At 45.2% G+C, this 14375-nt stretch overlaps 1 protein-coding gene across 1 annotated transcript in view; it reads right to left on the bottom strand.

Moving 5' to 3' along the window:
- LOC124612844 (sodium-coupled monocarboxylate transporter 2-like) overlaps positions 1-14375 on the bottom strand; it is a 104993-nt gene that overhangs the window by 18120 nt on the left and 72498 nt on the right. Inside the window, exon 10 of the mRNA XM_047141273.1 lies at positions 10411-10594. Coding sequence (XP_046997229.1) covers positions 10411-10594 — 184 coding nt within the window. The remainder of the gene's footprint in view (positions 1-10410; positions 10595-14375) is intronic.

Below are 14375 nucleotides of genomic sequence, written 5' to 3' on the forward strand. Positions count from 1 at the left end.
CTGTGTGATCTCGTTGTTATGAAAGGCACAATGGATCAACACAAGTATGTATCTATTCTTGGGGGCCACGTCCATTCCTGTATGCAGTTGGTCTCCTCGGCACAACGGCATCTAACAGCAGAAAAATGCAACCCGTAACACAGCTCGGAGTGTACGTGCGTGGTTCTAAAAACACTAGCATGAGTTTAAAGTACTCATCTGCCCACAAGACTCCCCTATTTAACCCCAATCGAGAATGTAGGACCATCGGGCTGTTCGCTCCGTGGATCCTCAACCGAGAAACCTAGGGCAGACAGTCACAGCACTGGAATCGACGTGGCCTGTTGGTATCTTGCAGAATCTCATTCGCTCTCTTTTTGAACCTCTTGCATCGATCTGCGCTGCAGAAGTTGGTTATCCTGGATTTTTGCAGGTGGGCACATTAATGTGACTGGACAGTCTATAATACTGAAGTAAAGTGAAACGTAACGCACGTGTGAAATCAGTAATTCTATCAGAGAATTGAAAACATATTTGTTGGGAGACTCTTGAGGAAATCGAATGTCATACTCCACTGGTCGTTATACAATCAGCATGATGGATAAGATTGGATCGTAACAGATCGGTGTGTAAGAGAGGTGTTAAGGGCACTGAAACAGAAATCTTCAGAAGACTAACAAAACAGTTCTCACTGCTTAGTAAATTAGAAACGTGATATTTGAGACAAGGTACGCAACAAACATTGCCACCCACCACAGTGTAATACTCGCAACGATCAAGGGAATAAACTCGTGTTGCGTAAGGAGAAATACTGACAGACACTTCATCTTCGATTTCTATTTTAATGTGTTAGCTAGGGGCTCATACTCGTGAGAACTACCCTTAACCATGCACTTAAGAGTGGTCCGCGAAGTACATCGTGTGATTTTACTACGAGCCGTTAGCGGCATATTCTCTAATGTTTTTGCTGATCTTTGCCATTACCAGTTTTAAATATTCATATGTAGTAGTCAGACCAAGCAAGATCAGCCCATCAAGTGTTGCATTAACGCTTACTCGTAAACGTGAAAAGTATTTTGACTGGAATTATGTACTCTCATTTGGTAGGAACGTCCCGTAATAGTCTCGAATGATATTCCGCGTAACAATAGGTAATAAGTAAGGCAGCTAAATGTGTAGAATAACTAGTAAACCAGCAGCTTCTGAGGAGGGCTGCTGTGATGCGGCAGTTTGCAGACCACGCGCGCGGGCCAGAAAGACCAAGTCAGGCCCTTAACGATGCATTAGAGACTGATCAATAGTGAGGCATGTAGGAAGAGTTCTAATACAGCGCGCGACACACTGACTTTCCAGACATTTTCGCGTAACAGTGGCGTGTTTCAGTTTCTTATCACTAACACGATAATACGCGTTGCATTTTACTATCTTTTCCAATTTTTAGTGATTTCTAGTAAATATACAAGTACCATTTCGCTTCATGTGCTGGTGTCTTCGTTTTGTTTACTACCCCCATGCAGCAGTGATACAAAGCAAGTGTTCACCCAATGAGTCACCAGATTTGCTCATCTCGAACGATTATAGTACATATTTAACTGTAACGAATACTATTCAAGTACGAGAGTAACAATAACAACAGCGATAATAAAATAAACATTAATGGTACAAGACGTGGTTGTATAATGCAACACGCAACACGCTCGCTTGAAAGGCAGTGAATTGAACCAGGCCGGTATCGAACGCTCGTGACGGTTTACCGACCATGGGCTGGTACACCAGCTTGCCTGAATGTGGTTTCTAGATGGTTTACCAAGCCCATTTGGACAAATGCTGGGCTGATCCCCAAATACTGCCTCAGAGATGTCTCTACCCTATGCAACATCTCGTCATCATAATCGCGCCGCATCCTGTGTAAACAGATAGCGGAGCATTTTGACCCGTGACCATCTGTTTACAATGGCACAAATGCTTGGTCAGTGAGCAACACCATTGCTGAAACTCGGCTTGCTTCGGCAAAATCATGGCAAATGGAATATGCGGCATCTGGGATGTCTGCTCATCAACAAGCTCACCATGACGCGTATAAATGCTGACTGTCCATCCGACGAGTGACGAAGTGGCATCGAATCAGTAACTAATGCGGAGCCGGTTACATGAGGCATGACGCTCATCCTATCCCCTACACCAATTTGCTGGAGCAATTACATCAGCTCGTCCGTCACCCTACTGGAGAGGTTACCCGAGAATCAAGGTGCTGCGCCAATGGGCAGACTGTCGAACTGAGGCCCTACCAACGCCGATTCACTCAGCATCCACCGACGCCAGACGAAACCAGTCAGATGAGAGATCCGTTCATAATGGGCTACTCCCAATCTCAACGCATGTCACGGAGACTGCCAGTACTGCTTTCTAGCGGGCCGCTACGCCAGAAGTTTCAGCAGGGAGGAGGAGTATGCGAAATGGAATGACATCTGGATCCCGACGCTGAAGAAGTCTTCCACATGGGGTGACAGGAAGAGCGGACAATGTCAATCGACAACGGCCAATTGCGCTAGGGTATTCGAAGCATGAGACGTCACTGCACAGGAGCACGCTGAAGCGTAATTTTGCTGCCGCAGACAGTGGCAGGCTAGGGTGTGAATCGAATACTCGAAGAAGCTACGATCCCCCTTGAAGATGTGCACCGCAGATGGGAACGAAACGTTGGGCTTCCATTCGACACAGGGTAATAGGCTGGAACTTTTGATTGATTGCGACATTTCTGGCTATGAAAGTTTATATTTTACGAGTATTGACTGGATTTGCCTACAGTGAATACAATACACGTACAGTTACAATAGGATAAAACACAGAAACTTTACACGATTCTTAGGCAGATAGCGCATACGAAGTTTTTCCCTCAAGTTACCTCGACGACTGTACCTTTACGACGAACATCCGGCCATGAATACACCCACCACGAGTAACATAAAATCTGCCACATCCTAAAAACGGAACCCTATACTATAACGGATAAACGCTAGGGAAAGACAGATTAAGAGCATATTCGTGGCTAGGTGTAACAGACAAAATTAAGAAATCGTAATCAAGTGAACAAATCTTAATTTCACGGAAAGAACATCTGTCTTCTATGCCGTTACTTCGTCACGAATGTTCTTACATGTTTACCATTATAATTATCTTTTTCTGAAGAGAAGTTTTTCTAAGTAACGATAAGAATTCTCTGAGCCCTAAAAATAAGTGACAATGTCGTCTGCCGCGTTAACAGTTTCGCTAACACTGCTGCTGGACGATTGTCACTCGAAAGTGGTATTCAGCAAAACCGTAAAAACTTAGAATCTCTGTACATCGAAAACGCTGCCCAAGTAGTATTTGCTACATCTAACTATGGATTAGAGCCGTGGGAAGAATGAGCAAAAGCACTGACGTGTCAGGAATATACTCGTACTTCCTTGCCAGTCGCCACTGGAGTAGTTTTTACTCTTCCTTCTTTTTTGACCCTGTTAACACATGTCGTCAGATCAAATTCTGCCCGAGATTACATCAGTATCGTTCTATAGAATGATCACTTGAAACTTCACTTTATTAATCACTTCGTTCCCAGCGAGGAAAAGATACCATGGTTTCCGTTGACACGAGGCACCACATGAAATACGTAATAAGCAGTATTTGTCCGACCTAACCCATTATTCACAGTGTAAAAAGGAAATTGCAGATGTCAGCGGAAATATCAGTGGAACCGCACCTGGCGACCCGTAGCAGACACACCCCATGTGTATGGGATACTCCATACTTTCAAATAGTTTGGCTCTCATCTTCAATGCCAACGAACTACACTCCTGGAAATGGAAAAAAGAACACATTGACACCGGTGTGTCAGACCCACCATACTTGCTCCGGACACTGCGAGAGGGCTGTACAAGCAATGATCACACGCACGGCACAGCGGACACACCAGGAACTGCGGTGTTGGCCGTCGAATGGCGCTAGCTGCGCAGCATTTGTGCAACGCCGCCGTCAGTGTCAGACAGTTTGCCGTGGCATACGGAGCTCCATCGCAGTCTTTAACACTGGTAGCATGCCGCGACAGCGTGGACGTGAACCGTATGTGCAGTTGACGGACTTTGAGCGAGGGCGTATAGTGGGCATGCGGGAGGCCGGGTGGACGTACCGCCGAATTGCTCAACACGTGGGGCGTGAGGTCTCCACAGTACATCGATGTTGTCGCCAGTGGTCGGCGGAAGGTGCACGTGCCCGTCGACCTGGGACCGGACCGCAGCGACGCACGGATGCACGCCAAGACCGTAGGATCCTACGCAGTGCCGTAGGAGACCGCACCGCCACTTCCCAGCAAATTAGGGACACTGTTGCTCCTGGGGTATCGGCGAGGACCATTCGCAACCGTCTCCATGAAGCTGGGCTACGGTCCCGCACACCGTTAGGCCGTCTTCCGCTCACGCCCCAACATCGTGCAGCCCGCCTCCAGTGGTGTCGCGACAGGCGTGAATGGAGGGACGAATGGAGACGTGTCGTCTTCAGCGATGAGAGTCGCTTCTGCCTTGGTGGCAATGATGATCGTATGCGTGTTTGGCGCCGTGCAGGTGAGCGCCACAATCAGGACTGCATACGACCGAGGCACACAGGGCCAACACCCGGCATCATAGTGTGGGGAGCGATCTCCTACACTGGCCGTACACCACTGGTGATCGTCGAGGGGACACTGAATAGTGCACGGTACATCCAAACCGTCATCGAACCCATCGTTCCACCATTCCTAGACCGGCAAGGGAACTTGCTGTTCCAACAGGACAATGCACGTCCGCATGTATCCCGTGCCACCCAACGTGCTCTAGAAGGTGTAAGTCAACTACCCTGGCCAGCACGGTCTCCGGATCTGTCCCCCATTGAGCATGTTTGGGACTGGATGAAGCGTCGTCTCACGCGGTCTGCACGTCCAGCACGAAAGCTAGTCCAACTGAGGCGCCAGGTGGAAATGGCATGGCAAGCCGTTCCACAGGACTACATCCAACATCTCTACGATCGTCTCCATGGGAGAATAGCAGCCTGCATTGCTGCGAAAGGTGGATATACACTGTACTAGTGGCGACATTGTGCATGCTCTGTTGCCTGTGTCTATGTGCCTGTGGTTCTGTCAGTGTGATCATGTGATGTATCTGACCCCAGGAATGTGTCAATAAAGTTTCCCCTTCCTGGGACAATGAATTCACGGTGTTCTTATTTCAATTTCCAGGAGTGTATAAGACAGTCATGGCTATGTAACAGTCAAAAGCCTCCAACTATTAGAATTTCTTTATTTAGTATCAGCGAAAAGTATGTTAATATTACACACGTTTTTAGAATCGTAAATTTACTACAAGTAACCTCGCCATTGCCCATCTAATGGACTCCTCTCTTAAGCGGTGTAGTAAACAGCGGCTGGCATTGAGAAGGTCATTTAAAATGATAGTTAAATTCGCTACACCCGTATAGTTTCGTTTCAAAATAGGATAAGATTATGGAAATTCGGATCTTAAGTGCCTTCAGTTCTTTTTACACAGCACATGAATTAGTGACTGGTAAGGTTAGACAGCATGTGAACCGCTTACATGGAGCTGAAACATTCGAATCAGAATATACTGATAAGACTTTGCAGATCTACAGGGCGAACCACAACTCCACAGACACGAAGTGGGGCCGTTGGGGTCTACTTATGATTTTGTCATAGGGTACCCGCAGCCATCGTTGGTTCATTACAGAGTATGCTGTAGATATGATTCACTCTGATTATTACCAAAAACACTGTTGTTTCTTTGAAAATACCTTAGTAATAGTCAAATAAACTATAATATGCAATCACCAGAACATACGACTAAAAACCCAGTGTTATGCAACAATTAATCGATACAAAAATACTGTGATGTGCTTGCCGTCCCTGCAATTTAACCTAGCGGCTTAGTGCCGCACTTGCAGTACATTTAATGAATCCATGTACGAAATGCATATTGGCCAACTCTTCATCGGTAAACAAACTCCTGCCGCCTTCTATCAGTGCAAGCGTTCTACTAACACTGCTGGAAAAACAAACACGACACAGAACCGTGCACTACGTAAAGCCAGTTTGTGAGTGAAATGGCACTATGGTGATCTATTCCATTGTTTGGTCACTACTTCAAGCCTCGGATGTGTAGCGGAGTGTGCTCTGATATGAAACTACCTGGGAGATTAAAATTGTGTGCCGGACGGAGATTCGAACTCTGGAAGTTTCATTGGAGATGTTTCTACACTTTGATAAAGAAAGTCACACAGGAGACGAAAAACACGCAGGAGAAAAATATCAGAATTTTTTTTTATTACATTTGCGTATAGAGCGAGAGAAAACCGACTGTCTCTACGCCACGCTACGCGCCATTAAAATTGCTACACCGAGAAGAAATGCAGATGATAATCGGGTATGCGTTGGACAAATATATTATAATAGAACTGATATGTGAATACATTTTCACGCAATTTGGGTGCATAGATCCTGAGAAATCAGTACCCAGGACAACAACCTCTGGCCGTAGTAACAGCCTTGATACGCCTAGGCATTGAGTCAAACAGAGATTGGATGGCGTGTACAGGTACAGCTGCCCGTGCAGCTTCAACATGATACCACAGTTCATCAAGAGTAGTGACACGTATTGTGACGAGCCAGTTGGTCGGCCACCATTGACCAGACGTTTTCAGTTGGTGAGAGATCTAGAGAATGTGCCGACCAGGGCAGCAGTCGAACATTTTCTGTATCCAGAAAGGCCTGTACAGGACCTGCAACATGCGCTCGTGCATTATCCTGCTGAAATGTAGGGTTTCGCAGGAACCGAATAAAGGGTTCAAATGGCTCTGAGCACTATGGGACTCAACTTCTGAGGTCATTAGTCTCCTAGAACTTAGAACTAGTTAAACCTAACTAACCTAAGGACATGTCACACATCCATGCCCGAGGCTGGATTCGAACCTGCGACCGTAGCGGTCTCGCGGTTCCATTTTGCGCCTATAACCGCACGGCCACTACGGCCGGCCGAATGAAGGGTAAAGCCCCGGGTCGTAACATATATGAAATGTAACGTCCACTGGTCAAAGTGCCGTCAATGCGAAGAAGAGGTGACCGAGACGTGTAACCAATGGAACCCCATACCATCACGCCGGGTGGTACGCCAATATGGCGATGACGAATACACGCTTCCAATGTGCGTTCACCGCGATGTCACCAAAAACTGATGCGACCATCATGCTGCTGTAAACAGAACCTGGATTCATCCGAAAAAATGACGTTTTGCCATTCGTGCACCCAGGTTCGTCGTAGAGTATACCATCACAGGCGCTCCTGTTTGTGAAGCAGCGTCAAGGGTAACCGCAGCCATGGTCTCCGAGCTGATAGCCCATGATGCGGCAAACGTCGTCGAGACGTGGCTGCACGATCCGTTACTGCTACGCAGACAAGATGCCTATCGTCTCGACTGCTAGTGATACGAGACCGTTGGGATCCAGCACGGCGTTCCGTATTACCCTCCTGGACCCAACGACTCCATATTCTGCTAACAGTCATTGGATCTCGGCCAACGCGAGCAGCAATGTCTCCATACGATAAACCACAATGGCGATAGGCTACAATCCGACCTTTATCAAAGTCGGAAACGTGATGGTACGCATTTCTCCTACTTACACGAGGCATAACAACAACGTTTCACCAGGCAACACCGGTCAACTGCTGTTTGTGTATGAGAAATCGATTGGAAACTTCCCTCATGTCAGCACGTTGTAGGTGTCGCCACCGGCGCCAACCTTGTGTGAATGCTCTGAAAATCTAATCATTTGCATATCACAGCATCTTCTTTCTGTCGAGATTTTAAACATGGCTGCAGCAGTCGGTTAAATTTCGCGTCTGTAGCACGTCATCTTCATGGTGTAGCAATTTTAATGGCCAGTAGTGTATATAATCTTTCTCAAATACTGGTTCTATATACACTCCTGGAAACTGAAATAAGAACACCGTGAATTCATTGTCCCAGGAAGGGGAAACTTTATTGACACATTCCTGGGGTCAGATACATCACATGATCACACTGACAGAACCACAGGCACATAGACACAGGCAACAGAGCATGCACAATGTCGGCACTAGTACAGTGTATATCCACCTTTCGCAGCAATGCAGGCTGCTATTCTCCCATGGAGACGATCGTAGAGATGCTGGATGTAGTCCTGTGGAACGGCTTGCCATGCCATTTCCACCTGGCGCCTCAGTTGGACCAGCGTTCGTGCTGGACGTGCAGACCGCGTGAGACGACGCTTCATCCAGTCCCAAACATGCTCAATGGGGAACAAATCCGGAGATCTTGCTGGCCAGGGTAGTTGACTTACACCTTCTAGAGCACGTTGGGTGGCACGGGATACATGCGGACGTGCATTGTCCTGTTGGAACAGCAAGTTCCCTTGCCGGTCTAGGAATGGTGGAACGATGGGTTCGATGACGGTTTGGATGTACCGTGCACTATTCAGTGTCCCCTCGACGATCACCAGTGGTGTACGGCCAGTGTAGGAGATCGCTCCCCACACCATGATGCCGGGTGTTGGCCCTGTGTGCCTCGGTCGTATGCAGTCCTGATTGTGGCGCTCACCTGCACGGCGCCAAACACGCATGCGACCATCATTGGCACCAAGGCAGAAGCGACTCTCATCGCTGAAGACGACACGTCTCCATTCGTCCCTCCATTCACGCCTGTCGCGACACCACTGGAGGCGGGCTGCACGATGTTGGGGCGTGAGCGGAAGACGGCCTAACGGTGTGCGGAACCGTAGCCCAGCTTCATGGAGACGGTTGCGAATGGTCCTCGCCGATACCCCAGGAGCAACAGTGTCCCTAATTTGCTGGGAAGTGGCGGTGCGGTCCCCTACGGCACTGCGTAGGATCCTACGGTCTTGGCGTGCATCCGTGCGTCGCTGCGGTCCGGTCCCAGGTCGACGGGCACGTGCACCTTCCGCCGACCACTGGCGACAACATCGATGTACTGTGGAGACTTCACGCCCCAGGTGTTGAGCAATTCGGCAGTACGTCCACCCGGCCTCCCGCATGCCCACTATACGCCCTCGCTCAAAGTCCGTCAACTGCACATACGGTTCACGTCCACGCTGTCGCGGCATGCTACCAGTGTTAAAGACTGCGATGGAGCTCCGTATGCCACGGCAAACTGGCTGACACTGACGGCGGCGGTGCACAAATGCTGCGCAGCTAGCGCCATTCGACGGCCAACACCGCGGTTCCTGGTGTGTCCGCTGTGCCGTGCGTGTGATCATTGCTTGTACAGCCCTCTCGCAGTGTCCGGAGCAAGTATGGTGGGTCTGACACACCGGTGTCAATGTGTTCTTTTTTCCATTTCCAGGAGTGTATTTACATTATAGTCTTTCGCCCCAACAATGTCGCCTTTTTCCCAGGTACTCTCATCAGATTTCCAAAAGCATTTCTGTTTCGCTTTCTCAAGGTCATTTCTTACCTATTATGATTATAAGAGTACATACTGATGTGTCGATGTCTGTTACTGTGCGTACTTAACAAGGATGTAAACTGTGTCCCGCTTCTCAACAATTAGCATTACTACCATCTTGTATAGGGTTTCCGCTGTCCACATGCCTTCCATATGCGCATCCAGTTACGACTGTGGGCTGAGGATGACACGGCGACCGATCGGTACCGTTAGGCCTTCATGGTCTTTTCTGGAGGAGTTTAGTTTTAGTCTGAGACACGCTTTCCTTCAGTCCGATCCATAAACGTAACTGTAAGTCTTCCGACCGCGCAGACCTCTACCTACACTTTATGGTCAAACAGTTTATATCATTTTGTAAAAATTAATTTTAATGTTTACTGGTGTGACGGGTTCTGTAACTGCATGTGTCTAGTAGAAAGCAAAACTAAGATGAACCCTACCTGCCTCAGTGAGCTATTACGCTAATTGTGTGATAGAAAGGAAAATAATGGCCATTAGTTGTACCCGCGAAATTTTGCTTCGTGTCCTACCAATGATATTTTATACTGTGTACCAGCCGGCAAAGATTGCTACCACTATGATTTTGAAAATATAATGGTCGAATTTAAGAAATAAGTACAACTTCCATTATTCAAACATATTGATATGTTTACTAATGCAAAGTTTCTGAATTTTAGTAGGTTTAGCCGGTCGGAATGGCCGAGCGGTTCTACGCGCTTCAGTCTTGGGACCGCGCGACCGCTGCGGTCGCAGGTTCGAATCCTGCCTCGGCCATGGATGTGTGTGATGTCCTTAGGTTAGTTAGGTTTAAGTAGTTCTATGTTCTAGGGGACTGATGACCTCAGCAGTTAAGTCCCATAGTGCTCAGAGCCTTTAACTAGGTTTGTAATTGGTGGAATATAGAAAGATTTACCTCGAGCACTGTTCCAAGCTTCTCGACGACGAACACGAGTGCCACGCATATGACGCCCACTGCCAGCACTATGCCCTGCATGATGAAGTTCACCTTCTCGTCTGATATTTTGTCAGACACGCGCGGCAGCACGAAGTCTTCGTAAATGGTACCGGACAGGGAGTTGAGAGACCCAGACATGGAGCTGGAACAGATAAAGAACTGAAACAGTCAACCCAGTCAAGCTTATTAGAACTTACACTTGTCAGAGACAGTGCCAAATAAAGTATGGCCTTACCTACAAGCAGTCAGAAAAATGTCGAATAGTTAAAAAAAAAAAACATGTTCTGCCTTTTCTACATCTTGTGTCAGTGCATAAACAGAACCATTGAAACATTATAATAATAAAAATATTATAGTTTTTGAAGGACTTGTACCGCATCATTTACTATATTAACGAAGGAAGGCGTTTATTGTATGTAATAAGCTTTAGAACCCAAACCATTAATTTGCTATCATTTTGATCTATAGAGGCTAATTCGTATTTGGCAAAAGCATATAACGCTATGACTACACAAAGGCGCCAAAAATGAATAGGAATTACGAACCGAATATTTTACAGAAGGAAAAGTATTGTCTGTGGTCTATTAAATAAAAAAAGGAATCCATTATCAAAGAGGTTTGTACTGTATGTTGCTCTGTATGGTGCCGAAATGTGGACACTGTGCTGGAGAGAAGAGAAAAGTGTACAATCTTTCGAGATTTGGAGAAGAATGGAAGATATGAAATGAACATAAAAAACAGGGAAAGACATTCTGTTACGCGGGATGAGAGAGAAAAAAACACATATTGTATCAGTTAATAGAAATATCCGGCCGGAGTGGCCATGCGGTTCTAGGCGCTGCAGTCTGGAGCCGAGCGACCGCTACTGTCGCAGGTTCGAATCCTGCCTCGTGCATGGATGTGGGTGATGTCCTTAGGTTAGTTAGGTTTAATTAGTTCTAAGTTCTAGGCGACTGATGACCTCAGAAGTTAAGTCCCACAGTGCTCAGAGCCAGAGCCAATAGAAACAAAAAAAAACTGTCCAGCAATGGGTGAGAGGAGGACACATAATAAAGGATGTTCGAAATGGAACGATGGCTGGGAAGTGGACCAGCGGAAGAAGAAGATCCAGCAGCAAGAACGGATTACCATACTTAGTTACGGAAAGAATGGCGGATAACTGGACAATACTGAACTTTCATTGATGCACCTGAGTATGGACAGAACAAATCACTATCACCAACAGTAATATTCCTTCTTATAGTAACTCAGAAAACTAAATATATTAGTTGCGTAATCTGTTACAGTAATCAGGAAATTTAACCCATTTCTTCGTAGTTTGACCGCTATACAGTACCAAGTTTAACTTCAAAAACAGAAACAAAATTAGCTAATACAAACTCATCATGCATTTCTTAATGAACATTCACAAGTTCTCTTTCAATGTTTTTTATTGTTTTTTTCTTTTTTTACAAATAGTCTGACACTTCCTGAAAAAAGTAAATTACTGAAGTCTTTGTGTTGCGAGTACGCACCACTGAGAAGAAATAGCTAAATCCAATCCTTTTCACGGAAGAAATTATACTTTTGAACCAGAAGTGACGGTATCATTTTCGGAGCTCTGTGATGAGATAGTTGAAACCAATTTTCCTTGTGAAACATCTCGTTTGGTTTCAGGAAACAGAAACATTCCCTAGCATAAGTTGACGTTAGATTTCGTAAATCAACCTCGAAGAATTTATGTATTTGTTACAGATGTCTGTCGTATCTGCACTCATTTCTGCAGCTGTGTGCATATTATTGATTTTAAATCACTGTTCCTCATTACAGATAGTGAATCCTAATAATCTGTGTGCGGAATGTCACATTTAGGAAAAACCGATAGACTGAATGAAGTTTCATCTTTGATGTAGGTATCTCAAATTCTGTTGGAGATCTAATCTATTTCTGAACTTGTCTCTCGGTTTCTTGTAGCTACTGATCAAATATGAGACTCGAGTCACGTTTGTGTTTTAGCTCGACTGCCACAAAAAAAAAAAAAAAAATGAACTGTTAAATGACAATGCAAAAAATATGTTCTGAACGATAATATTTCGATAAAAAATTAATTGGCACTGATCCTGTTCTTCCCGCAGTAATCATTTACCGTGTATGTCTCTAATGACATACGTAAATCGCTGTAATTTTTTGCCATAATTTTCGTCAGGGACTTTAATCTTTCACAAGTTGTGTTTACGTTGAAACGTTAGGATGATGAAAGGACCGGAGAAATATGTGAGGAATTCTTTTAGTGCAGATAATTTTTTGTGTAAATGTTGACGTAATTCTGTCAGAAAATGTTCTCGATGTTCAGACTGCATCGGCTCCAGCTTTTGAAGACGTGCAGCAATTTCTTCGTCAGAAGATGGCTGTGTGTTGGGAGAAATGTCTGCCTTCTATATACAGGCGTTTAGATTTTTCGTTAGTCGTGTCACGTCGCATGAGTTCAGACTTCTATTGACATGCTGACATCACCTGCTGGGCATGTCAATTGCATTTCCTGCAATTAGTTAATCTGGTAAAATACGACTAACATCTCAAAGAACGAACTGAGTGCTCAACCCCTAAGAATCCGAAATTTTAGTGGAAAGTGGAAACTGACAGAGACCAAATCCAGATTTTAAAACGGGAATATGGAAAAAAGCAAGGGTTGATGATTGGTTTTCCCGAAGGTGATCTTGCTTTTGTCGAAAAGCTGACTCAATGATATAGCCGTTAAAAATAACTTTATTGTATTCGGGAGAAAGGTATTCTGACGAATCGAATTTTCAAATATGTTTTGGTGTTTCTGATCGGACATTAGAAAAATTTATGATATTTAAAACAAAACTAATCATCCAGTTTATTAACTATTGTTAAGTACACTATTTCAGAACTGATAGATGCTTAAAATGCTTTCCGGCCATTTCTAAGCACAGCGCCAATTTTCGTACCCCGTAACTCCAATAATTATCGAGACTGGGTTAGCAAAAAATAGAGAAACGTTAATATTTTGGTTTTAACAATGGAGTTGTCTACGTAGTTTCCTCCCCACATAAACATATAAAACAGAACGTTCATACAATTGTGCGAAACTGTTATAAAAGCCCTCCTTTGGGATAACAAGTGTGTTTGCGTGGTCATCCTCTGCAGCAAGCGCAGAAATACCTGCTTTTTAAATAAAACTGTCGTTTTTTGCTGCAACTGAATTTATTTTTCCCTGGCACGTGTCTCCTTTTTCGTGCTCTAAGGCATCTTAAGTGAGACAGTTTGCTGTGATCTTCATTTCCTGCCATCTGGAGCCGGCCGGAGTGGACGAGCGGTTTTAAGCGCTTCAGTCTGGAACCGCGCGACCGCTACGGTCGCAGGTTCGAATCCAGCCTCGGGCATGGATGGTGTGATGTCCTTAGGTTAGTTAGGTTTAAGTAGTTTTAAGAGATAGGGGGCTGATGACCTCAGATGTTAAGTCCCATAGTGCTCAGAGCCATTTTAACCATTTGAACCCATCTGGTTCGGAGCTCCCACTACTACTTTACAGGTATTTCCGAAACATAAGCACAATTTTGTATTGCGAACTTTTTCACACTGTTCACCATGTTTCTCCTTCTTTTTTGTGTGGTGTACTATCACTCTTTTGCCACTCGATATAGCTATTTGTTCGAACACTGTGCTCTTAACAACGTAAATATTGTAACTTCATTATGTGTTACAATATTTACGTTGTTAAAACCACAGTGTTCAAACAAATAGCTATATCTAGTGGCAAAAGAATAACAGTACACCACACAAAAAAGAGAAACATGGTGAACAGTGTGAAAAAGTTCGCAGTACAAAGTTGTGATTATGTTTCGAAGATAAAGTAGTAGTGCGACCTTCGGACCAGATTGGAGGAAACGCAGATCACAGTAAACTGTCCCACTGAAGAT

The sequence above is a fragment of the Schistocerca americana genome, chromosome 4, assembly GCF_021461395.2.
Source record: "Schistocerca americana isolate TAMUIC-IGC-003095 chromosome 4, iqSchAmer2.1, whole genome shotgun sequence".
NCBI classification, from domain to species: Eukaryota; Metazoa; Arthropoda; class Insecta; order Orthoptera; family Acrididae; genus Schistocerca; species Schistocerca americana.